The sequence below is a fragment of the Nannobrachium achirus genome (assembly GCF_963921795.1).
Source record: "Nannobrachium achirus genome assembly, chromosome: 13".
Lineage (NCBI taxonomy): Eukaryota > Metazoa > Chordata > Actinopteri > Myctophiformes > Myctophidae > Nannobrachium > Nannobrachium achirus.
In genome coordinates, this window is record NC_137833.1 from 47,458,444 (window position 1) to 47,484,811 (window position 26,368).

The 26,368-nt window shown below is 43.6% G+C and overlaps 5 protein-coding genes across 5 annotated transcripts; all 5 read left to right on the forward strand.

The window, feature by feature from the left end:
* Positions 1–751: 751 nt before the first annotated feature.
* On the forward strand, positions 752–2,101 carry LOC308296478 (6-phosphofructo-2-kinase/fructose-2,6-bisphosphatase 3-like; the record flags this gene model as incomplete). The annotated part of the gene is made up of 1 exon (XM_080739765.1): positions 752–2,101. The coding sequence occupies one exon, from the start codon at positions 752–754 to the stop codon at positions 2,099–2,101; it is 1,350 nt and encodes a 449-aa protein (XP_080595891.1).
* A 2,869-nt stretch (positions 2,102–4,970) lies between these two features.
* On the forward strand, positions 4,971–6,011 carry LOC308297391 (glyceraldehyde-3-phosphate dehydrogenase 2-like; the record flags this gene model as incomplete). Its single annotated transcript, XM_080740801.1, has 1 exon — positions 4,971–6,011. One exon carries the CDS (start codon positions 4,971–4,973, stop codon positions 6,009–6,011), a length of 1,041 nt encoding a protein of 346 aa, XP_080596927.1.
* Positions 6,012–11,819: 5,808 nt separating this feature from the next.
* On the forward strand, positions 11,820–12,656 carry LOC308297392 (RING finger and CHY zinc finger domain-containing protein 1-like; the record flags this gene model as incomplete). The annotated part of the gene is made up of 1 exon (XM_080740802.1): positions 11,820–12,656. The coding sequence occupies one exon, from the start codon at positions 11,820–11,822 to the stop codon at positions 12,654–12,656; it is 837 nt and encodes a 278-aa protein (XP_080596928.1).
* A 4,031-nt stretch (positions 12,657–16,687) lies between these two features.
* Positions 16,688–18,184, forward strand: LOC308296493 (GPI mannosyltransferase 2-like; the record flags this gene model as incomplete). Its single annotated transcript, XM_080739778.1, has 1 exon — positions 16,688–18,184. One exon carries the CDS (start codon positions 16,688–16,690, stop codon positions 18,182–18,184), a length of 1,497 nt encoding a protein of 498 aa, XP_080595904.1.
* A 3,689-nt stretch (positions 18,185–21,873) lies between these two features.
* Positions 21,874–24,879, forward strand: LOC308297393 (nuclear factor 7, ovary-like; the record flags this gene model as incomplete). Its single annotated transcript, XM_080740803.1, has 4 exons — positions 21,874–21,891; positions 22,407–22,507; positions 23,088–24,129; positions 24,871–24,879. The coding sequence occupies 4 exons, from the start codon at positions 21,874–21,876 to the stop codon at positions 24,877–24,879; spliced, it is 1,170 nt and encodes a 389-aa protein (XP_080596929.1).
* Positions 24,880–26,368: the final 1,489 nt, after the last annotated feature.

A 26,368-nucleotide genomic window follows, 5' to 3' on the forward strand; every position in this document is an offset into this window, starting at 1 on the left:
TGTATGGTGAAGCAGAGCTTTACTTTACTTTACGAAATAAATGTTTGAAACTTGGAGATGCGAGGTTTCTGCCCGACGATGTAGTTGCGCTGATCCGATAGACTGAACTTCCTTGGGTCCTTAGCAATACACATCCGAAAAATTAAGTTGAATGGTTGAACGCTTCTTGAGACAATGCTAATAAGTACATCTTAGCAATGAGTCAGAGTACTTAATTCTATGTCATCTATATGACATCAGAACTATGACGTTAGTAGGCTACTGTGAAGTCAGGCATCTTCATTTTAGGGCAAAAACCAGGAGGACACATATCAGATTGTTGGATTCCTGGAATTGACAAATAACACTTCTCAGAATGTGGATTTACTTCCACCAGCAGCTTTGGTACAGGGACTGCTTGTTTTTTTCTTCCATGGAAAGACTGTGAAAAGGTTTCTCATGGCTGTGTTGAGATGTATTATGTTGCAGGCAAGAGTTGATTACTTGCGCCATGAGTAAAAGCTTTTGATTGAACAGAGTTTATGATTTCTGGCTGACGTTTGCTAAGAGTTAACAGCACGGCAATGGACGTCTGCCCAGAAGTCCATATTTGGGCAATGGTTGTACTAAACCTGTATTACATCATGCCCAACGGCATAGAGGCCCATATAAAGACTTCCAGCATCTGGAAAAAGATTCAGGATGTTCCAGTCTGCATTGAATTGAACTACTAGCTTTTGGGTTATGCTTTTTTCCCTCAATCATATGAGGAATGCCAAGAGAGCTCACAAAGAATGAAATCCAAAAGATCTGGATTGCGTCTAATGATGACAAACCTGTGGTCCGCAGGAGATCCGGTTGGGGGCCACTCCTGGCTAACCCCCCCACTATCATAGTCATGGTTGGTCTGCCCGCTCGAGGCAAGACCGCCATGTCCAGAAAAATCACCCGTTACCTCAACTGGATCGGCATACCCACTAAGGTCTTCAATGTTGGAGAATATCGCAGGGAGGCAGTTAAGTACTACAGCTCCTATGACTTTTTCAAGCCTGAAAATGAGAGTGCTGTGAAAGTCAGACAGAAATGTGCAATGAATGCATTAAGGGATGTCAAGTCCTACTTAAGCGGGGGTGGTGGCCAGGTCGCGGTGTACGATGCCACCAACACCACAAGAGAACGACGAGGGATGATCCTCCAGTTTGCCAGGGAAAATGGCTTCAATAGCTTCTTCAGCGAGTCGGTGTGCAACGATCCCATTATCATTGCGTCTACCATCACGGACGTAAAGGCGTCAGGCCCAGACTACCAGAACACTAACAAAACGGATGCCATTTTGGATTTCCAGAAGAGGATTGAATGTTACAAAGCTTGTTACCAACCTTTGGACCCTGATACTTATGACAGGGATCTGTCCTTCATCAAAGTGATCGACGTGGGCCAGCAGTTCATTGTCAACCGTATACAGGACCACGTCCAGAGTAAGATTGTGTTCTACCTGATGACCATCCACGTACAGCCCCGCACCATCTACCTGTGTCGCCACGGAGAGAGCCTGGACAACCTGCAGGGACGGCTGGGTGGAGATTCCGGCCTCTCGCCGCACGGCATAAACTTTGCGGCTGCCCTGGCTCGGTTTGTGGAGGAGCAGAATCTGAAAGATCTGAAGGTTTGGACCAGCCAGCTCTGTCGCAGCATCCAGACCGCCGAAGACCTGAATGTACCCTATGAGCAGTGGAATGCCCTAGACGAGTTGTATGCCGGGGTGTGTGAGGAGATGACGTACGATGAGGTGAAGGATAAATACCCGGAGGAATTCGCACTGAGGGACAAAGATAAGTACTACTACCGCTACCCTATGGGGGAGTCTTACCAGGACATGGTGCAACGTCTTGAGCCGGTGATTCTGGAGCTGGAGCGGCAGGTGAACGTCCTGGTCATCTGCCACCAGGCCGTCATGCGCTGCCTCCTGGCGTACTTCCTGGACACGAGCGCAGACGAGATGCCCTACCTGAAGTGCCCCCTCCACACGGTGCTGAAGATCACCCCCGCCGCCTATGGGTGGAAAGTGAAGTCGATCTCGCTCAACGTGGAGGCAGTGAACACACACAGAGACAGGCCTTGAGAAGGTGTAGAGGGGTCCTGGTGTTTTGATCAGGAGGAATAAGCGGGAACTCTCTTACCCCCTGCCCAACATCTAGAAGGCCCTCATCTGGCATCCTTGTGGCGCATCCTGCCAACCCAGAAGACTATAGGGATTTGAATCCAAAGCAGTGCCTCCAACTAACTGATGTTCGAGAGTGGGAAGCTGGGCAGGGAGGGCGATCCCTGTCACTGCAGTGACTCCTATAGGTTGATCAGGTGTTCTGCATGCATTATGGAAGAAAACCACAGTTAAATGAAGGAATAAAAGCCACACCATTTTAAAGTTAATAATTTATTTTATTTTATTCATTAGTTTCTTATATGTTGTCCTAGTTTTTGTTTCATGACTTTAATTCATTTCATAATTTTTTATAATATCCTCGTCAACTTTTATGTATTCCATGATATGTCTGCCAATCAACATGAGAATCTTTCAAAGTTTTGGTTGAGTTTGATACAGATTCGGACTGCTACGCAGCCCTCACACTGAGTCCTAGTGACTTCTCTTATCACTATGACTCTAACACGTGTCTGAAACGCGGGTGAACGCTAACCTGCCGTCACGAGTGAATGCTAACCTGCCAACACAGGTGAATGCTAACCTAATGAATAAGCCTAAACCTTAACCCTAACCCTATAAGTAGGCCTACTGGGGATTCGAAACAGCGGGACATCGAAATATCAATTGATTAACCATTTAAACCCCAGCATCCGTATTGTGGGGAAAGCTTCCACTGAAAATAACAGATCGACATCCTCGACAAGCTTGTCAATCTGCTATTTTCAGCAAAAGCCTTCCCCACAATAACTGAACTGAATTCCGGTGAATCGCACTTGTAACAGACTATAGATAGATATAGCTACCGGCGGTGTTGCTTAACTACTAAAGTGAATTTTACCAGCTCATATGCTTTAACTTAAAGGCCTGTCCATACTTGTCTCTGACCACCAAACTTTTCGTTGTAGAGTTCCGACTTTCCGACGTGTAGCTTTCCAAACTCTAATTCATGGCAATGCTTTTCAGAAGATGTGAGTGACGTCATTTTGTAGTTGAACCGGACCTTTCTGACGAAAGGTTCGGTGGTCGGAGACAGTATGGACAGGCCTTTAAGTTAAGACATAAGAGCTGGTACTTAAGACAATCAAAATAGAGCCCATATGACTTTAATAACATGACTTAGTTTGTACATGTGTATCACACACAACTGTCACACATGTACACACTTTTACAAACCTAACACATCTTTGATTTCCACTGTAAAAACAATGTTGAATTTTTAAGGAGTAAGATTACACGCAAACATTACAAGCTAATGGCAGGTTCATGATCAACTTACACAGTATCTGTGTAATACACAATACTCCAGTTAAACCTGACGAAGAGCCTTGGTTTGAAATGTTGTCAATAAATGTCTAACGTTTAGATAAAATGTGCAGCTAAAACTCCTCATAATTTGGATTTATTCAGCTTAGGTGCAGGGAGTGCAGTGTTAACAGTAGCAAGTTGTTACTTGCTTTGTTGAGATACATTCATTTACAAGCTTGTTCATGTCAGAATCAGGGGCGTCACACCAAATTCTGGGCCCTGGGTACAAGGATTCACTGCGGGCCCCCCATGAATGTTAACTATTGAAAAATAGCAGATATACAAGCTCACAGCGCCGCACCGAGTGCCGCGCTGCGAGCTTGTAGATCTGCTATTTTTGAAAAATCGTGAAAATGTGTGCAAGAAACCTATGTCAAGGACCCCCAAGATGATATGTATTTGGCCACGGACCCCGATCTCAAAATATTTCGTTCCAGGGACCCCCAGAAGCAGAATTTGAGTTAGAAATGGTTTGCTTAAAAAATACATATATTCAGATTTTCACCCATTTTCACAACTTTTCAAAAATAGCAGATCTACAAGCTCGCAGCGCGCTGTGAGCTTGTATATCTGCTATTTTTCAATAGATAAAGTTATTAGGGCCCCTCCACCACCTTGGGCCCCAGTAACTCAGTCCCACTTTCCTACCCCTTGTGACGCCCCTGGTCAGAATCATATTGAACAGAGTTTAGATCTCTTGTGGATGCTTGCTCAGAGTTAACCGCAAGGCAGGGAAGTCTTCATTTGGGGAAATCGCGCTCTTTCGAACGACCATCATTTCGACCGGAGGGTTAGCGACTCACTCCACGGAGGTTAGGGTGAGGGTTAGGGTCGGGTGTCGAAAAGATGACATGTAGTAACCGCGACACGCTCCCCTTCATTTGCCATTAAAACATTCATAATACATCCTCGGCCATGACTGAACTTTAGTTTAGTTCCCCCCCCCCCCCATTAATACCTAACTGGCATTGCTATTTGGAACGTTTCATTAATGACGCATCTCATGTGCACTCTGTTAATCACAAATTGTGTTCCACACAGGGATGGGACGATAGTCGTTGTTATCGATTATCGTGATAAAAAACCTTTTATTTGCCAAGCAGCATATCTGGTAGAAACCCTCTAAATATTTGGTAAAACGGATTTGGAAATCTCTACCAAATCTCTTTGCCAAAAAATAGCCGATCTACAAGAGTTGTGAGCTTGTAGATCTGCAATTTCTTTGGCAAATGTTCCGCTCCAGGATAATGGATTTTGGGGATAGATTCAATATTCATATCATCCATTGTAGGCTGTATGGAAGTCCATATTTGGGCAACCGTTTGTTCTATGTCTGTGTACATCATGTCTAAGGCAAAGGCCTACATAATGATATCCAGCAGGGTAAAAGAGGGAAGCATTATCGGGTATTCTACATAATACATTTCCATTGAATCGTCGTCCATATAAATCTAGTTTAGCTGTAAATCACCCAACAGCAGTCATGACAGAACTCCTTGTTGGAATCAACGGCTTTGGTCGCATAGGTCGTCTGGTTTTGAGGGCTTGCCTCCAGAAAGATATCAAGGTTGTGGCCATCAATGACCCATACATTGACCTCCAGTACATGGCCTACATGTTCAAGTATGACTCCACGCATGGACGTTACCATGGCGAGGTCAACCACCAGGATGGCATGCTCATTGTCGACGGGAACGTCATACACGTGTACCAGCACATGAAAGCAATAGAGATCCCCTGGAGTAGTGCTGGGGTGACCTACGTCGTGGAGTCCACCGGGGTATACGTCAGTCTGAAGAGGGCCTCCGCTCACATGCAGGGCGGAGCTAAGCGTGTGGTAATCTCTGCCCCCTCTCCCGACGTCCCCATGATTGTCATGGGAGTCAACGAGAGCAAATACGACCCCGACACCATGACCATCGTCAGTAACGCCTCCTGCACCACCAACTGCCTGGCCACCCTGGCTAAAGTCATCAATGACAGCTTCGGCATCGAGGAGGCCCTGATGACCACCGTGCATGCGTACACAGCCACCCAGAAGACCGTGGACGGTCCCAGCACCAAGGTGTGGCGCGACGGTCGAGGCGCCCAGCAGAACATCATACCTGCGACCACCGGCGCTGCCAAGGCTGTGGGGAAAGTCATCCCCGAACTCAACAACAAGTTGACAGGCATGGCCTTCCGGGTTCCCGTGGCCGACGTGTCCGTCGTGGACCTGACGTGCCGTCTGTCTCGCCCCGCTAACTACGACCAGATCAAGGAGGCGGTGAGGACCGCTTCGCAAGGTCCTATGAAGGATATACTGGCATACACCGAGGATCAGGTGGTGTCGTCTGACTTCATCGGTGACACCCACTCGTGCATCTTCGATGCTGGAGCTGGCATCTCCCTCAACGACAACTTTGTCAAACTCATTGCCTGGTACGACAATGAGTTTGGCTACAGCCACCGCGTGGCCGACCTGCTGCTGTACATGCACTCCTTGGAAGTTGTCCCGGAAGAAGAAGTCGTCCAGGAGGAGTAAGAAACCCCAAAATGGCAGTACTAAGAGGTGGTTGAAACTTTGGCTCGCTAAGGCTTGATAAGAGGTCAGAGTTTTGCTCCCTGTGGACTGGAACAACATTAAGGAGTTGTAATATTCTACCAAGGCAACAATAGCACCAGCCAATACATGCCTAACCTCATGAACCCCTGACGTCCCTATTCTGGGGCAAACATTCCAAGAAAATAGCAGAGCTATAAGCTCACAGTGCGTCGCAAAACGCAAAACTGGTGTTCTCACCTCTGGTCAGCATTCACATGAATGCTCCTGCTGTCTCGGGTGAGACCTACAGGGAGGAACAGAGAGAGTTGGGGAAATGTACGAGATAGGAAAAGGTGGCGAGGCCACAGAGAATATGTAGACTATCCTCTCCCAGGATGTAGGTGTTGAGTAACACCTGCACTTCTGGGACACAGCCACAATGGCCAGATCCCATTATTCCTTCCTCTAGACCAGTGTTTCTCAACCTTTTTTTAAATTCAAGGACCTAGAAGTTTAGTGTGCAAGTTTAGTGTGCAGTGTACAAATGGGCCATGGATCCCCATTTGATACCAAATCTTCAGTGTTCATTTAACTGAGGGGGTATAAATGGAACCAAATGCACCCTAAGGGACCACTGGGGGTCCCTCGACCCCATGTTGAGAGCCAGTGCTCTAGACAACCTGTCACCTTCAGGCTGTGACGAAGGCCGTACAACCAGAAGCCCACTTCCACGTTTAAGATCTGCCTACCATCCGCCGCCATCTTGGATGGTCGCTCAGAACAGCACAGAACCACTACCTACTCAGACAAAGAAGTAGAATTCCAAGTGGAAAAAGAGTGGTATGTTCTACAATACACTTTTACACCCTTTCTCTTCTAGCTATTTTGTTGTTTTCCAACCGAAAGTCCATTTTGACGCTGTCCTGTGTGTTTTGTTTCATTTAAACTCAAAGTTTTAACATCTCATCTAGATGTCTAGACTACAGAGTTAAATACATTGTCTCAAATGTCCACTTTTATTGATGCCGTTGTTTAGTTCTTTAGTACCAGTTTTGTTGTTGTGGCATGTCATTTGTTATCAAGTCAAATGTACTTAAAGTATAAAGCACTTTGAGAGACACCTCTTAACCAAAAGGCTGTACAGAGTTAACCCTGTACAGGTAGCTGAATCAGAAACCATTAACAGAAACCATCAACATGGACGCTATATGCCTTTGTGTCTTTCTATTTATTGCAATATTTGTAAAATGAACCCATCATATTGAAGTTTTTTGTAAATTAATTTAAATATGTGTCACTGCAAGCGCAAATTCTGAATGAATGTTAATGTATGACAAACACACTCACAAACGTCCTATGATTGCTATTGCTAGAACAGTAGCAAGAGTGTGTCGTCCGTGGCTAATCTCGCAAACCACTAGACCACTCAATGTTATTGATACACACTGACATTAGGCGTAATCCCCTTTTTATAGCTTTTTGTGTTGTTTTGTGTGTGTAGTGTAGTGTAGTGTAGTGTAGTGTAGTGTAGTGTCGCTTTGAAAACAGTCATGCTTTTTAGTTTTTATTTATTTTTATGTCTTTTGTTTACAATGAAGCTCAGGGCTGTACTAAATTTTTCCCAACTGCGTATGCACCAGCCCTGTTTGGATGGAGTCTGTTAAGCCCACATCTGGCATGGAGTAGGGAATAACTACTGTACTTACACACTCTGAAGCCTCAGATATGGCACTTGTCATTAGCCAAGTCACCAATATTTAACTCCACATACATGCATTTGTACTAATAGTGTTAAATCTGAATCAAATGGCCAGGCAATGCAGCATACGATAATGTGTATTCAGTACCAACTGGACCTTACCCAGGAAGAACTGGTAACCAGACCTGCAGCACCTCAGAAATGGGAAGCCGTAATGCTGTTCTGAAGAAACTAGAGAGACAACATAAGGACAGGATTATACAACAGCAAAACCTTTTCCTTTTATGTTTAGCTTTTTTATTAAACAATAATGTAGAGAGACAGGAAACCATGATCTCATTTTGTCTGTACACTTAACTGGTTGAGTGGTGCTCTCTCAACTGTATCAGCTAACACACTGAACACACTGATGCTGACAGAACCCTCGCTAAAAGCCCCAGGACAACGATCCACTCATCCTAGACTCTTCGCCCTCCTGGCCCCCAAACTATGGAATAAACTCCCTGTTGCACTTGGAATGTCACACTCACTCCCTAGCTTCCGGCGTGGTCTGAAAACTCACCTCTTCAGACTCCACCTCAACCCATAACACTTGCCTACCCTCAATGACCATACATGTCATTTAGATAGCATTTTTTATATATAAGTTTGTTTTTACTGAATAGGTGTGTGGTCTACTCATGTTTTACTTTACTTTACTATTTCTATGCATTCGATATATACGTGTTGATGTATTGATGTATTGATGTATTGCCTTGCTTATTATCGCGCTCTAGTCTAGATTAAGAGTGTCTGCCAAATGCCTAAATTGTAAATTGTAATTGTAAATTGCTCTCAACTGTGGCCTTATGGCATTGCGGCGTCCATCATGTAAGGCCCCACCCTTCTAGCTCACTGACCATGCACCACTGGGAGTCCCCAGATAATCTGTGTGTTTTGTATGTAGTGGATATTCAGACGTTGTGCCTTCTGTGTTCTATATATTTGATTGGCCGGGGTGCTTGGCCAAAAGATTGCAACTGCTTCAGTTTAGGTTTAAGGTTTTTATTTTTTTCCCCTTTTCTGGAGGCATTGATGCTTTATTTAGATAGGAAGGTGTAGAAAGGCATGGTCAGTGCAGCAATTTTGTCAGAGCCACTGGGCACCCCTTTGCTTTCACCCCTTTGCTTTCTTTTTTGTTTGGTGTAATATCATATTCGGCAGCAGGGCTGAAATGTGGGTTCAATGTTTATGTACAGTTCATTATGTAAACCCAGTTTTATGAATAAAAGTGAACCTGTAACCTATACCAATTCCATTTTTTGCACAGTGTAGCAATGCCACAGCTGAGTCATTGAGGGTGAAAAAGTATATATATGGCCATTTCACTGAACTTAAAATATGCCTAATGCTGCGGCAATCATTTTGCAATCAGGGTCCATACTAAGCTCAGTGTTGAATTAGTCCGGATTCACGCCCCCGCCCCCCCTATCTTTTCTGAGCAGTCGCGCCTCTCACGCAAACGGACATGCATTGATGCCAAAACCCCCCAAGTTCACTCCTCAACAACGCTTTAGTGTCAAAACAGGGTGTTTTAACAAAGAAACAAGCTTGTATGCATACCCCCAAACATTGAATCAGCACTGCAACACTGACTATGCTACTCAGGGAATCATCAAGAGACAATCTAAGTTTGTAATGTTAATTGTGTTAATAGTTATATAGTGTTAACCTGACTTCGCCAGATGGTGGCAGCAGTGCGTACCGTCCTACTTTACCATCTGAAACTGCTCAGGGAGAGTTGATATCACTCGTAATGTCCCGGGCCGGACCAATCAGCGGCAGCTACGGGCGGGCTCTGAGCGGCTCTGAGCCAATAGAGTCTGACTGCAGACCACGTGGAAACCTAGGAGGCGGATTCTGTATGTAACGTCATGCAGACAGGCCAATATGAGTGTTTGGAGTTGGCACTCCCAGACTGTGATAGACAGACGGCCCCATCCAATCACCTGCTAAAGAACTTGAGACAATGGCCCGCCCCTTACATCGGGTCTGCTCGAGCAATCCCAGATGGTAAAAGTAGGGCGGTATGCAGTATACGCTCTACTGCCACCATCTGGCGGAGTCAGGTTAATATAGTGTTGATATTATCATAATAAAATTGGCTGATGGGAGGAACGGCTGGCCGGTGGACGGACGGACCAGGTCGTCACGCTCATATGTCATTATGACGTGGCCATAGATTCAATGTACATTATTTGTTTTTTGATAGTATAATGTTCAGACAGATAATTATTGGTTTACCTATGATCATAGATTACTGAGGCACTGCACCGTCTCTATGTTTGATGTGTACACCCAGTGGTCTCCTACCATTCTGGTTGGAGACCAGGCTTGATCATAGAGTTATAGGGCTTGATGGCTTATGGCAGTGTTTCTCAAATGGGGGTATGTGTACCCCTAGGGGTACATGGGGGTACTGCAGGGGGTACGTGAGAAAAATGTATGTATTTTACTGTTGGTTAATGATAAAACATTGACAGAGATGGTGTGAACCTGCTCATCTGTATATTTCTAAACCAAATGACATAAATTACTTGACTAGTAGTGACTGTTATTGAATAGAAAGCAATGTTTATTTGCCATTATGCTGTTTTATTTTTAATGTAATGGTATTGGAACTGGACTTTTGTTGTAACTTTTGCTGTAGTCAGAGGATACTTGTAACAAGTTTGAATAGAAAGTTCCCTTCTTGAATCCTGCATAATAAATTGGACATTATATTGTCCAATCAGAGATTAGTAAAAGGTGATGTCAAGCAAAGCATAACCAATGGTGTCTAATTGGACATTACATTGGACATGACAGCCTATAACAACCCTTACAGCACTCGGAGGGTTTACAAAACACAGGTTCACTTGCTGGGAAGAAATACTCAGACCAAATACAATAGTGTGTTGCCTATAGCAGTGTTTCTCAACCACTGTGCCTGGGGACCTTTGGTGTGCCCCTGAGAAGGGTCAAGTCACTCAAGTGTGCCCCTTGAAACTGCTTGAAAGCCAGTATATTTATCATTTTAAAAATGATTCAAACTAGTGAAAACAGCCGATCTACAAGCACACAACGCCTCACACCGCGAGGCGTTGTGTGCTTGTAGATCGGCTGTTTTCACTACTGTTGTGCGACAGCCTTGTTTGATGAAGCAGGGCTTTACTTTGCAAAGAAACGTACAAATTTGAAATTTGGAGATACAAGGTTTCTTCCCGACAGTGACGATATTTACACCCCATTATGTTGGTGTGCCCATGGATTCTTGGGACATGAAAAGTGTTCCCATGCAGAAAAAAGGTTGAGAAACACTGGCCTATAGCAACCTCACTAATAAATACAAAAATTGCACTTATGTCAAAAACGACACACGTGTACGAGCCGTTCTATCTGTGACGTTAGTTATCTCCATACATGGAGTTCTGTGCTCGTATCTATCTATCTATGAATTATCCATTCATCAAATGGGGAAGACCCTTGAAAAAAAATAACACCGGGTGACTTCATCCAATGGGAAAACCCTTGAAATAACACAGAGTGACGACATTTATTTATACATTAGCCAAATCTATGTCTGTCTGTCTGTCTGTTGATGACATCACCATCATCACCATCAACAGCCAATGAGGGACCAGCATTCTTGGTGACCTCACCATCAACAAGTGCAGCCTGATATAAATGCAAGGCGCGTTCTGCTGGAGCACAGGTAGGCCATAAATTATTCAAAATCTATGTACCTGTATGTGTGTGTGTGTTTATGCCCAATTAGCCAATCACAGGCTGGTGGATTGGAGTGCTTCACATGACATTTCAGCCAACCAGACTATAAATGGGCACAATTTCCATGATTGGCCAAGTTTCACGTGACATCATAATATCTTACTATAAAACGGGAGAAAAGCGGGCGCAAAACCTCTAATAATCAACAAAGACAGAAATGTGCATGTATATTCTGACGTCGCCATTTCGTCGTGATGGGATATTGTTGATGTCAGAATGACATCTCTCCCGACCATCTGGATATATAGTATATTGTCAAAAGAACTAAATGTCATTTATTTGTCAGATTTTCTTGGCGAGCGATGGGCAACGCTGGTGTAACGAGTTCCAGAAGCGAGGGTGTCGGCGATCAACCGGAAAACCTGTCTTCAGCCGCTGTATGTGAACACTACGCGAGAAGGTGTTTATTGAAGGCACCCTGCTGTGGTAAACTGTATGTCTGTAGACTGTGCCACGACGCAGCGGAGAACCACCAGATGGACCGCTTCCAGGTCAAAGAGGTGGAGTGCATGGAGTGCCACACGTTGCAGCAGGTGACGCGCTCTTGCCAGCAGTGTCACGTACAGTTTGGGGAGTATTACTGTGACATATGCCACTTGTTTGACCAAGACAAGAAACAGTACCACTGTGGGCCCTGGTGGATATGCAGGATTGGGCCAAGCGACAGGTTTTTCCACTGTGAAAAGTGTAGCCTGTGTTTACCCAGTGACACGCGCGGAAACCACAAGTGTGTTGAGAACGTGTCGAGGCAGAGCTGCTCCGTGTGTCTGGAGGACCTGCACACTTCCAGGATTGAAGCCGTTCCTCTTCCATGTGGCCACCTGCTGCACAGGACATGCTTTGTTGCCATGGTCCAAACAACCCTACAGCCGCCGCGCTGCCCGTTGTGCAAGCACACTGCCTCCAACATGGAGGAACATTGGAAGTTTTTAGACAATGCCATTGCCTGGATTCCCATGCCTCTTCAACAACAGGCCACAACGGTCAGGATCATATGCAACGACTGCCAGGCTCTCTGCACGGTGCCTTTCCATGTTTTTGGCATGAAATGTGGCGACTGTGGCTCCTACAACACGGACGTCATTGCAGCAGTCCCACAACCGGACGCCCCACCACAACCAACAGATCCAGGAGAATAAACCTATAAGAAGCCGATGTGGAATCAAGTTGATATTGGTACAGTAGGGTGGATGATGTCTGTTTTACAGCACGGCCACCCATCGACGTCAGAAGCACCAGCCACCATTCGTGGGAGCAATGGGGTGCATGTTGACGGTGTTGTGGCTTTCAACACGCCTGATGCTTGGAGTTCAACCAATAGGATGTTAATGTTCTGGTTGCCCAGAATACATTTTGTTTGTTTTCTGCTCATGCCATAACAAGAAAACATTTGAAGGAAAATGATATATTTCTTTTGGCAAATTTTGGTGAGAGAAAAGAAAAGTACAGAACCTGAGAGAACCCGGACAACAAAGTAGAGTAAACTCTGCTATATTATTGTATTAAAAATCACACCCGTGTGAAGTGGAGCTGTGTGTGTGTGTGTGTGTGTGTGTGTGTGTGTGTGTGTGTGTGTGTGTGTGTGTGTGTGTGTGTGTGGATCATGTGTACCGATTTTTGTGACATTTGAAGAAAATATGTAGGAAAAGGAGCAAAAAGTGTGTTTTGGAGAAAATTCAAGATGGCGGACAATCTATCATGGCGCAAATGGGCGTGGCCTATATGGGGAGATGCGTCATGGCCCAAGGAATCCAGGGAAAAAATATTTTTAATTTTCCGACCTACGGTTCAAGAGTTACAGGCCAAAACGTAAAGTGGGGTGTTATGGCGCCACCATGCGGCCAAATGACACAATTATTTTTCATTTAATCCTTGAAATCATTATGAACCTCCTCTCCAAGTCTTGAAACTCTAGCCCCTATGGTTTGCGAGAGACAAATAATTGAATGTGAGTTTTTGCGATTCCCATTATAAGTCAATGGGGAAAATTAATTCACTAATAAATTAATATCAATTAAACTATAGAACCTTTCTCTTAGAAAAGTAATAGCCCACGATTCCCGAGTAAGCCGGTCGATTTGACATATGGCGCGAGTGTGTGGTGGCAAAACTGTGGGACTAGTGGCGTGCCGAAGTTTAGGAAGTTCAGGCTACATACACACACACAGACACACAGACACACAGCCACGTATAGGGAGCCTGTGCTTCACACAGCTCCAAAAAGCAACGTGTCTATCTTTCTTTTTTTTACTAAATCAAGTCAATATGGCTTGGATAGGCTGGGAACCTTGCCCAACCTTGGAGTCATACTTTTCCTACAGAGACAGCGGGGTCTCTTTTGCAGAGGAGACCTGCAAGTTAGTGTCTGAAAGGAATACAACAGGACGAATGGTATATTATACAGTATACATTTGAATATGCTGATAGTTTTTCTCCATTGACTTGAATGGGAAAATGCAAACATTAAACTTTGACTGACATCATAGATTGCTGACGTCATAGACCACATGAGACTGACACACTATGTCCATATATGGGCATTCCAAGATATGGGCTTAATATGGATGACATCAAGGATCTCCATATATGGGCATAAAAAGGACATGGACGGAATGGTTAGCACCTCAAATAGGGACAAGGACTGACAGATACAGAGATATCCATATGGGCATGAAAGGGACAAATGTATATTGGTGTCAGTATCCTGGTCAGTATCCTGGTGTCAGAAGTACAGGCGTAGTGGCAGCTCTGAGCTCTGAGTAGGATTGTGCATTCACTCATGCCATGGTTTTTGAAGCGGTGGAAACCGCTTCCAATGAATGGCTTTGTGTGTATCACGCCCATATATGGTCATTTCAGTCCAGAATGAACAGGCTTTTTCAAAAACAGAATGTCCGTTTAATTACCATGTATGGTGATCTCAGTCCAGAATGAACAGGGTTTTTCAAAAACAGAATGTCCGTTACCTTATGTCCATATATGGTCACTCCAGGCCAGAATGAACAGGTTTTTCCTGTCCCGTACGTGTAAAATATCAGTCCAGAATGAATAGGCTTTTTCAAAAAGCAAAATGTGTGTCCCATGTCCATATATGGTCATTTCAGTTCAGAATGAATAGGCTTTATATGTCCTGTACATCTAGAATATGTGTGCGGTGTCCCTCCCGGTCAGATGAATGGATACTTTGAGGATTGGTCAAGCTTCACATGATAATTTGGCCTTCAGGGTTTATCTGTCTTATTTAAACACTTTATATTTATTTATGTATTTATTTAATTACAAATTCTTATTTTAATGTATGTGTTTTAATCTATTTTATTTTTTAAACCTATTATACCAACTGTCATACCAGCTCTCCAAATACATTCAGAATAGAAGTTTTATCTGTCCACCGCTTCAATTCGAACCGAGGTTTGATTTTTGTCTAACTTTTGACGATAACAAGGTCATTCTGGCCTGCGCTCACACACAGTGGTTAACATTTTTGGGTGCCTGCTCTAAACACCACAAAAATGTATTGAATGATCAATTTATTCTTAGAAATTCTGACATAATATATAATATATGCCAATAATTATTACTATTTGCAATCAATTCTCAGTTTTTATAAAATGTATTTTCATATATTTTCATACAAAATACCTATTTGTATCGCATACATTTCCCAGACCAGTATTTTGTATTTTTGTATTCTAATTGTGACCCAGATAATGCGTCAAAATACTTTTTGATGTATTTTCGCCCTTCTTGCTCCTAGCCAGAGTTGACACCATATTTGGGCATGACTTGTGACGTCACGCTACTCGTGAGATAGTTGCAGCGAGTCTTTTTAAAAGTGTCACACAAGAGAGCTAATTCACGTTCCCAGCTCGCACCTTTGCCAAGATGTCTGAGTTGGAGGGGACAATTGACAATCCCAAACGACAGGTGCGACTAAAGATGGAGGAAGTCATTGTCCAGACCACCATGACAGAAGAGAATAAGCTGATGGTGGAAAATGCCAAACTGAAGAGCGAAATCGAGGAACTGAAAAAAGAGCTGTTGGAGAAAGAGAAGGGGAGGAGAGTGAGAGACGTGGCCGTGGAAAATGCCAAACTGAAGAAAGACATCGAGGCACTGAAAAGACAGCTGTTGGAGAAGGAGAAAAGGAGAGGTGAGTGAGAGGCGTTGGCCTTGCCCTCAGCAGAGGCCACGCAGCAGGCCAGTGTTGTTGAGGCCACATTTACACGGAAACAATCAGAACAGAAAACGGCAAAGTGCTCTAGAGACCCACCGGCCCTCTGTCTCCCCTGCTGCTGCACCTACAACAAGCCCCCACGCAGGCACAAGGAGGTGGTGAGATACGAATCCAGAAGGTGCATTCTCCGGGTGTAAGCGTCAAACTACATTGCTGTTGGTCGCCGACAGGATAATTGTCGCTCAGATCCTGCAGTGTGAACCAGCGTGATTGTGATCAGAGACGATGTTTCAGTGAATTCATGGAAATGAACGACCCTTGAATTTAAAAGTCATTAAAGCAGAACTATGTAACTTTTTTTGCATTTTGTGAAATGCATTTTGTCCAATCCGTAGACTAGAGTATGTTAATACAATATATATAGTGTATAATTGAGGTGGTTGGCATTCTGTTGAGGGTGCCAACTTGCGCCTTGTTATTTATATCTGAAGTATTGTCCAGGGTATCCGGCCTTACAACCCGGATAACTTCAATCTACAGGTTAACAAAAAAAATCACACCAAGTGTGAAGTGAGCGGTGCTATTTATGAGTTAATCACAGCGTGTCCTGCGAAGCTTGGCCAATGGGACCCTGGGCCTACAACAAACTTTGAGGCATTTGTGCCAAGATGTAGGTCGCTTCAGTTTTTACTTTTTTGAACCACTAGAGGAATCCACTGGGAAACTGTTTTTTTCAAAGATCTCAGGATAAAGAATTTAAAGAGAATGTTTTTCGTCATCGCGGCTACAACGTCATCGCCGATGGCGTATGCAAATCATCTTGTCTATAGTGTATTGTGTAGTTTATCATCAAACCCTGTCTTCCTTTTGAGGAGGCCTGTTTCCACTTGAGCTAATAATAATTAGCTGAACATCAAGCCTCTCCTACCTCATGTTTGTTAGCCAGTGACAGTGTGTTCATTTGAGAATCAGCTGCCCATCAAGTCAACAATGATGGGTGTCAGAACAGTTGTACAGTTTGCCACAGTCACCAGGGCCCTGTCCTTACTGTTGCAGGCTGTCTTCAACGCTGTCATCCCTGACCATGAGGCAGAGGCGTTCATCCCTCCGCGGACAGAGGAGCCTCGATATCTGGACTCTGCGGTGGGCTGGTTGCTGGGCGGCCTGTCTCGCTGGGACGCTGAGCATTTCCTCTTCATCGCTGAGAGAGGCTACCTGTATGAGCACAGCTTTGCCTTCTTCCCCCTCCTCCCGGTCTTCCTACGAGGCCTGGCAGAGACCTTGCTGTGGCCCTTCAGTAGTTGGCTGACAACGCGCGGCCGCCTGCTACTGGCCATCGCTCTTGGTAACAGCGGCCTCTTCCTGCTGAGCGTGGTAGCGCTGTATGCCCTGAGCGGGATAGTTCTGCAGGACAGGCGCCTGGCTCTGCTCTCCAGCCTGCTCTACTGCCTCACGCCCGCCAACGTCTTCATGTTGGCCGGCTATTCAGAGAGCCTGTTCGCCACGCTCACTTTTGGCGGCCTGTTCCTCCTAGAGAAGGGACTCACCTTCAGGGCCTGCCTAGCCTTGGGCTTGGCCACCGCGGCACGATCCAACGGACTGGTGAACATCGGATTCCTGTTGTACCTTCCGTCATTGCGTGCCATGTCCTGGGTACGCGCACGCCGTTCGTCTGGGAAAGGCTACGGCAAAATCTGTCACTACTCCTGGATCATCCTTCGTCTCCTGCCCACGGCTCTTTTGGGAACTGCGATTATCGCCCTGCCATTCTGTGCGTTCCAGTATTACGGATATAAGACATTTTGCTTTCCATCTCTGTCCATGGAGCGGATTCCCCCGGGTCTCCTGTCGCTGGCTGAAAGGAAAGGCTACCGCCTCCCGGATGAAAATGCCCCCCCACCGCTCTGGTGCATGAGACCCCTCCCTCTGCTCTACTCCCACGTCCAGAATGTCTATTGGGATGTGGGTTTTCTGCGCTACTACCAGTTGAAGCAGATACCCAACTTCCTTCTGGCTCTGCCCATGGCCACCCTCGGCATAATGGCGGCTTATGGGTACTATCAAGCTAACCCAGACATGTGCCTGAGACTGGGGCTTTGGGAAATGGGTGCAAATAAGCAGCTAAATAAGCCCACGCGTGGATTTCTCAACCCGCGGGTATTTGTCTATGTTGTGCATTGCACGGCACTGCTGTGTTTTGGGACGTTGTGCATGCATGTGCAGGTTCTCACAAGATTCATGGCGTCCTCCTCTCCTGTTCCCTTCTGGATCAGTGGTCATCTGCTGCTACTCAACGAGCCACTCCTTCACAGAAAGATAACCTCGCCGTCCAACATGCAGTTGCAAACCCACATGCCTCATAACCCACTCACTGCTCTGCTGCCACACTGGAGGGCGTGCTCCCTGACCACGCAATGCATCGTGGGGTACTTTATCTCCTACTGGCTGCTGGGTCTGGCACTGCACTGCAATTTCTTGCCCTGGACTTAAAGGTATAGGGTCATAAGAGACAACTTCACCAGTTACTGGAGTTCTTTCTTTTTCTTTTATGTGTGTGTGTGTGTGTGTGTGTGTGTGACTGTGTGTGTGTGTGTGTGTGTGTGTGTGTGTGTGTGTGTGTGTGTGTGTGTGTGTGTGTGTGTGTGTGTGTGTGTGTGTGTGTGTGTGTGTGTGTGTTATTACTTATGCCAGCAGAGCGTGCAAGTACTGCACATCTCATTCTCAATAATCTTGATTAAACCTTGTTGTGAGCTTTGAATTCTTCCCTGATCGTGTGTTTTACTGTCTGAGTCATTGAACTTTAGCCTGCATATAGAGTTAATATGTTGACTATCAGGATTAAATGTTTTATTGTAAGCTATTATGTCATGTGTCAAACTAATGTTATCCCTCATTCATTTATCATTTTAATAGCACATTAAAAATGCTTTAATGTGGATTTTGCATGTAACTTGAAATGCTAAACACAACCACGGCCATAGGGGGCGGCATAGCTCAGGGGTAGAGAAACTGGTATTAGAGCACGAAGGGTATAAATCCCGAAGGGTTCCCAGTTCGAGTCCGGGCTCCCCCTGAGTTAATGTCGAAGGGTCCTTGGGCAAGACTCTGAACCCCTAATTGCCTCCGGTGAGTAGGTTGTTGCCTTGCATGGCTTCCTCCGCCACCGGTGTATGAATATGTGTGTGAATGGGTGAATGTAATGCACAATCTATGTAAAGCGCTTTGGATTAAAAGCGCTATATAAATGCACCATTTACCATTTACCATATATAGGTTAATATCTCGAGACCGCCTCAGAGTCGCTACGAGACAGACCGATAGGTGTCGCCCTTTCTTCTTTGACGATGGGTTCCCAGATTGTATATAGGTTAACTATGGCTGTAAAATATAATCAAGTACAACAAATTAAATCCACACACTAGTCCTCAGTGCCCATTTATTTTTATTTTTATGTTTGATCTAGTTGACCTCCCTTGATCCTCTAGCAAGTAATTAAGGATGGTTTCCCCTGCATGTCCACTAGATGTCATTATTAACTATATTATTAGCCTAACGCTGTTTACATGAACAATGTGAGAGTTAAACAGTGTGAAATCTGTGAATGGTCATTTTTCTTCAAGAAACGTTCTTTTATAGACATGTTACTGTAGACAGCAGGTGAGGTGACAAGAGAGAGAGGAGAAACAAAAACATGACAGAGAAAACTGAATGTGCAACCAATGATCTTTTAATTAGAACACAGCAAGCTGTGAATGTTGCACAATAACCCACTTTTATTTTCAAGATTATTTCTCTGTCATTCTCTGATCCTGATACTAACACACACACACACACACACACACACACACACACACACACACACACACACACACACACACACACACACACACACACACACACACACACACACACACACCGCCTACACATTCACACATACTTTCACTGACCCACTCTTTCCATTCATTCACATGCATGGTGGTGGTTGTATTATTTGCATTTTAAATGTAGCCTATCTACACACAGCTAATCTACACATCTTTGGGCGTGTGATTTCCCCCCATAGTGTGTGTGTGACTATTGGGCCTTGATCAGCCAATCCCTGCAAAAGGGTGGAGGAGAAGAGGTGTTAAAATGACACTCTTCTACAGAAACAATCAGTCTGGTCTGGTAGAGACAGTCTGCATAATGTGCACATTATGATTTGTACCAAGAGCATTTCAACATATCATCACTGTCTGGCCAAAACCATTCACTGCCAGAGTAAATACATAAATAATCCAGCTCCTGCCAGCAAAATCAGCGTTTTCCTTATAGTCCAGGGGAGTTTTTTCCGCAAAAGATATCTAAAAAATTACTTTTTATAAAAAAGTTGACCAAAGTTGATCGGCAGGGAATCCCCTAGTTAAATTGTTGATCAGGCAGTTGACCGGCAGGGACTGTGTTATTGAGGTTTTGGATTTTTGCATAAATCAGGGCTATTGAACACCCTTTACGTCTGTGTGTTGGTTAAAATAATATTGAACCAATGGAAAGCAGTAAAAAGTGCTTGGGACAAAACCTCCTAACTCCACTTGAGTTCATTTTCCCGAAAATGAACATTTTGGAGTTAGGAGATATACTGTATTATGTCCATACAGTTAGGACACTATACTGTTGAAAAGGATTATAATAATGAATAAATTGTGTGAATGCTTCTGTTCCAGACATTTGAACAATAAAAAGGGTGGCATCATGGGAGGTCAGTGTATCGTCATAACCTCCAACAAACACATCTGTTTAAAGTTAGTATTCACAACAATACATGTTACATGTTGTTTACATATATAGTTTAGTTTTTATTCACATACATTTACATGTTGCTTGTTGTTTACAACTCGTTTTTATTACCAATATATATGTTTCAAGTTGTGAAAATAAACACTTTAGTTTCTATTCTCAACCACGTTTCATGTTGTTTAAATAAAATCCTTCTCTTTTTTCCACATTCATGTTTCAAGTTAATAAAATAAACTATTTCGTTTCTATTCTCATATATACATGTTTCATGTTGTTTTAATAAAAGCTTTAGTTTTTGTTCACATGTTGTGCGATGATGGCCCGTCAATCAGGCTGGTTTTTGTTCTGGGTCTTCTGGCGTTTCACATTTAAATGGACCAATGGGTGTTTTCTAAACTGGAGGAAAGGTGTGGGGAGGTGGGAGGAGGAGTTTCTCCTCTTCAAGGCCAAATAGAGCTGCTGCTCAGAGTCAGAGCACCACAGACAGGAGTCAGGACACAACACACACATCATGGAGTGACCACCACCAAGCAACTAGCATTTCACTTCAACTATCTCACAGTATCAGACTGCTTTTTCAAAGTGACCTTCTGTTCTGTTGTGAGGAAACATTCAAGACAACGTTACAGGTAAGGATCTATGCCTTTGCCTTCTGCTCTCTTTCACAATCCTAATTTCTGATAAACATATAGTTGTTTGTTCTACGTGTACTTTAACTTGACTTTGATTGATTGAATACTTTATTAGTCAGAAATGTAAAACAGCATGTGATTCAGGAAGACATTAAAGCTTAAAGGACAACTTTGTTTTTTTACAACAAGGGTTCATATTTGAGATCAGAGAAAAGAAAACATGAGTGTTAAAATGTTTTCATTAACTGCTTTCTATCGTTTTAGCGATTTGAATTACTTTGATTTCAATGGTTGGGGCATGCATGCCAGTGGCTAAATATGTCTTTTTAGACACAATAAGTCCCAAGATGCACCACAATCTTTTATGGTCAGATGTGACTTATGGGGGCTATAGTGTTACTGTAAAGAAATCTCAGGCTTATTGTGTCTAAAAAGACATATTTAGCCACTTGCACGCATGCCCCAACCACTGAAATCAAGGACATTAAAATCGCTAAAACTATATAAAGAAGTAAATGAAAACATTTTAACGCTCATCTTTTCTTTTCTCTAAATGCAATCTAAAATATGAACCCTTGTTGTAAAAAACTAAAGTTTTAAAGTTGTCCTTTAAAGGGTATGGGGACTTGTTTCCATTGTGGACTTGTATCTCATCTATCCACCAGTTTCAAGTGTTCCACAAGGCCTTGAGTGAATTATGCAAGAATGTAATCTGTACATTCAGTATAATTTGTATTATGCATTGATGTGTTTAACAGTATCTGTGGAACAATGTACAAGTACAACACAGTGAGTTGAACAAAACATAATTTCGTTAGTTTTGTTTAGTGTAAGCATTCAGAGTCAGGTCTCAAGACCAAAATGTAATGTTTGGTTGCATCAAGGGAATTATTTCATCCCTCCTGAGTGCTAGAGTGTTCTTTATGTGCAGGTACTCAGAAGATGACTCATTACAGGTTGTGTGCAAAGCACATGTAGACAATGTAGGACATTAACAAACCAGTCTGGTTTTTTATTAGAATTTTAAGCTTCTGTTAGATTTTAATTGTGGAGAAGATCAGGATTGGCTCTGTGGAAACATTTGTTTCGTCAAAGAACAGAATCAACAGGAAGTTTTACATAATCTTTTTTTTGTCACAGTAATCCTTTCAAATTGTACGTTATTGTCTCTAAATGTAATAGATAGGCTACACCAATGGCTCATGAGGCCATTGTTGACTTTCACCTCAATAATATTATTCCCTTTATATTATGTAAAGTATGTGTAAATTAGTTATCTTAATCCTCTGTGTGCTTTGCAACAGGTCTGTGGTGGTGTGTCAAAGCTCCGCCCCCTGCCAAACCCATCTGAGACGATAAGACTGACCTTCAGATCAAACACAACTTCCAGTGAGGAGGACAGCCTGTCTTTCCACAGCTACAGGAGGGAATACTGACCCAGACCACTGGAACCTGCTGCTGACTCTGCTGAATAGACAGTCACCGTTCACAGTGAGAGTAAACTTCAGGGAACATTCAAGAGGAGGAAGTGTCTGCTAACACTTCCTGACATTGACTTCCTTGTAGCTTCACTCATTGTTTGTAGCTTCACTCAGAGACTAAATGGCTTCCACGTCGTCTCTTCCAGTAGAGCATTTTTCCTGTGCTGTGTGTCATGATATCTTCAAAGATCCTGTTCTTCTGTCATGTAGCCACAGCTTCTGTAACGCTTGTCTGCAGCAATGGTGGAGACAGAAGGGAATAAAGCAATGTCCAGTGTGTAAGGAAATACATTCAACAGATCATCTACCCCATAATCTGGCTCTGAAGAACGTGTGTGAGGCCTTCATACAGGAGAGACAGAGAGCTTCAAAACGTAAGAGAACTTGTTCAGGGTCTGAGGATCTCTGCAGTATGCATGCTGAGAAACTCAAACAGTTCTGTCTGGAATGTCAACAGCCAGTGTGTGATGTGTGTCGAGATTCTAAAAAACACACAAACCACAGTTTCAGAGCCATCGATGAAGCTGCTCTGGATTACAAGGAGGAAGTCCAGAAATTACTGAAGCCTTTACAGGAAAAACTAGAGGTCTTTTATGATGTTAAAACAGAAAGTGACCAAACAGCAGAACTCTTTAAGGTCCAGGCTCGGCGCACAGAGACACAGATTAAGGAACAGTTTAATACGCTTCATCGGTTTCTAGACGAGGAAGAGGAGGCCAGCATCACTGCACTGAGGGAGGAAGAGCAGCATAAGGGTCAGATGATGAAGGAGAAGATTGAGTGTCTGAACAGAGACATATTAACCTTTTCAAACAGCATCAGAGCCATAGAGGAGGAGCTGAGGGCTGAACACATCTCATTCCTGCAGAACTACAAGACCACGACAGGAAGAGTCCAGTTCACAATGCAGGACCCACAGTTCACACTGCAGGACCCACAGCCGGTCTCAGGACCACTGATAGATGTGACCAAACACCTGGGAAACCTAACCTTCAGAGTCTGGAACAAGATGAAGGACATTGTCTCCTACACTCCTGTCATTCTGGACCCCAACACTGCCCATCCAGCATACACCCTGTCTGCTGATCTGACCAGTGTGAGAGACGGAGAATGGCAGCAGCTTCCTGACAACCCAGAGAGGTTTCACCCCATGCCCCTTGTCCTGGGTTCCGAGGGCTTTAACTCAGGGTTCCACAGCTGGGATGTTGAGGTTGGAGACGATGCAGACTGGGAAGTGGGTTTGCTAGCAGAGTCTTACCAGAGAAAGGGAGACGGAGATGATGGTCAACACACATGGAGAGTGATGTTATTGGAAGGTGATTACACAGCAGAGTCACCAGAGTTCAACACTGTTCTCTCACTGAAGCAGAAACCTCAGAGGATCAGAGTCCACCTGGACTGGGATGGAGGAAAGCTGTCATTCTCTGATCCTGATACCAACACACACATATACACCTTCACACACACTTTCACTGAAACACTCTTTCCATACATTAGCATGTACAACACTGGAGATTCTCTGAAGATGTTACCAGGGAAGATCAGTGTAACTGTGGAATGATGAGACATTACTCAATTCTAGGATGTTGTTGTCTAAGACAATCAAGTATACTATACACAATACATTGCTATACTTGTATCTACTGTCTATTATCTACTGTCTATCATCCATCATTTCTGATTATTTTATAATGTTAGTGATGGTTAGTGATGATTACATTTGGTAAAAATGTGAAGTTTTTTCACTGGTTCAACAGTTAATCACAGACTGTAAAAATATTGATTCGAAAAACAAATTTATATTTGAAAATAGCTGATCTACAAGCCCACAATTTTTTTTATCATGTCACACGTGATCGGTTATATTCACATTTTTTGTGATACACTCTAATTTTTTCACGTTGGTTTATGGGAATGAAAAATTGATCCAAATGGGCTTCTCGACGACTAGTGATAAATCAGAAACATAATGGATAGAAGAATCGCTAAGAAGATGAGCTGTAGTTGCAGTCCTAATCCTCAGTGTTTGTCTAACTCACTCAGAGTTACAGACCCACAAGGGTCCATTTGGACCCCTGGTGGTCCCCAGACCTGAGGTTGAGAAACGGTGGTCTCTATAGTGATGTTGGTCATTCGTGTTGTATTCTTTCCTTGTTTACCAGTTCAAGTATGAGGTTACATTTACATTTTGTTTAGACCAGTGTATTGATTCCACTGACATCTCACATACTTTATGCCACATATGTGACCCTTCTCACTGTTTTTGTGTGTTTTTGTGTGTTTGCAGCACCTGTAACTAATTGTTACTACTTATCTTTTTCTATCTTTAGCTTTCTCATAAAACATAGAATTACTTTGTTTTGGACTAATCTCAAAGTCACTAAACCATCTGATTCTTCATGATGCGTTGTTTGAACTTGTACGTATATATCACCTATAATAAAATGGAACTGGGGAAAAATGTGAATACTCTTTGAAATATTTTTTGAAACACACATCACACTTTTATGACGGTTCTTGTCACAAGTTCAGACATAAGAGTTATAGACAGGACAGAGGGATAATAAAAGGGATAAGGGGCCCCTTATCCCCCGCCCTCTCATTAGTGAGCCTGCCTGGGAAGCCAGAGGCCCTGCCCTGGTTGTCCCAGGTTCGAGTCCAGCAATGTGTCCATGTGTCTCTGAGCAAGACTCTTCACGCAAAATGTCTCGCACATCGCAGGCGTTTTTGGCCACTTTATCACTGCTTGCAGCGATATTATAATTTTGTTGTTGTTTGCACTTCATAGGCATGTTAGATAAAGGTCCTAAGATTGGGTGTAGAATGTTTCATTCAAATTGCTCACAAATCCCAGGATAAAAATGGGTTTAAGCGTTTTATAAACTGCTCAAAATGATATAGCACCCCCCTTTGGCCAATTGGGGTAAGATTGGCTTCAGTGATATTTGGACTAACCCTCTACAGCCGTGGCAATCAACCTTTTCAAGCCCGTGAGCACTTTTTCTTCGAATCTGTAAGCTGGGATCTACCACTACAATATGTATAAAAAAATACATATTTTTTTACTTTGCCATTTATGACAGGCTCAATCTATTTGCATACATCCACACAAACTAAGGCTAGTAGTCTAAATATGAATAAATACATTGGGAAATCTGCAGAATTTTGTATGAAAAGGCCAAAATATGACTTGTTTTTTATAGAGTTGACACTTTTTAGGGTTTTAAAACATTAAAACACACAGGGAAACAACATTCCATCATTTGATATACATCTCAGAACCAATCGGGTCTCAGTTGGAACAAATTTCACAAGCCCTAAGTCCTAAGATAACCTAATGCTGTTCCACAGACAGTATAAGCTTGAGCGAGCTTGTGTGTTGTAGCTACAGGCCCGTCGCCCGTAACATGCAGGCTACTGCTTTGCCTCCAAGTGCCTTGCTTTCAATAATCTGAGGGGGCATATCCACACTACAGTGTACGAGCAACCCCTCTGTATGGAGTAATCCACAATTTCACTGAGATCTGATTGGCCCAAGGTTTTCAGGAAGGGAACTTTCATTGAAATGAAGGCACGGGTTCGTCTGTCGCCTCCTCTCCCAATACACAAAATCTGCCATCACAGCCAGCCTGTGATGCCCTTAGCGATCTACCAGTAGATCTACTGGTTGGTTACCCCTGCTCTACAGTATTTCATCATGAAAATGTGACTTTGCATATGTATGTTTTAGAGGCAGAAGAATAATTTGAATAAAACTGCAATATTCATTTAATTATTAAAAAATA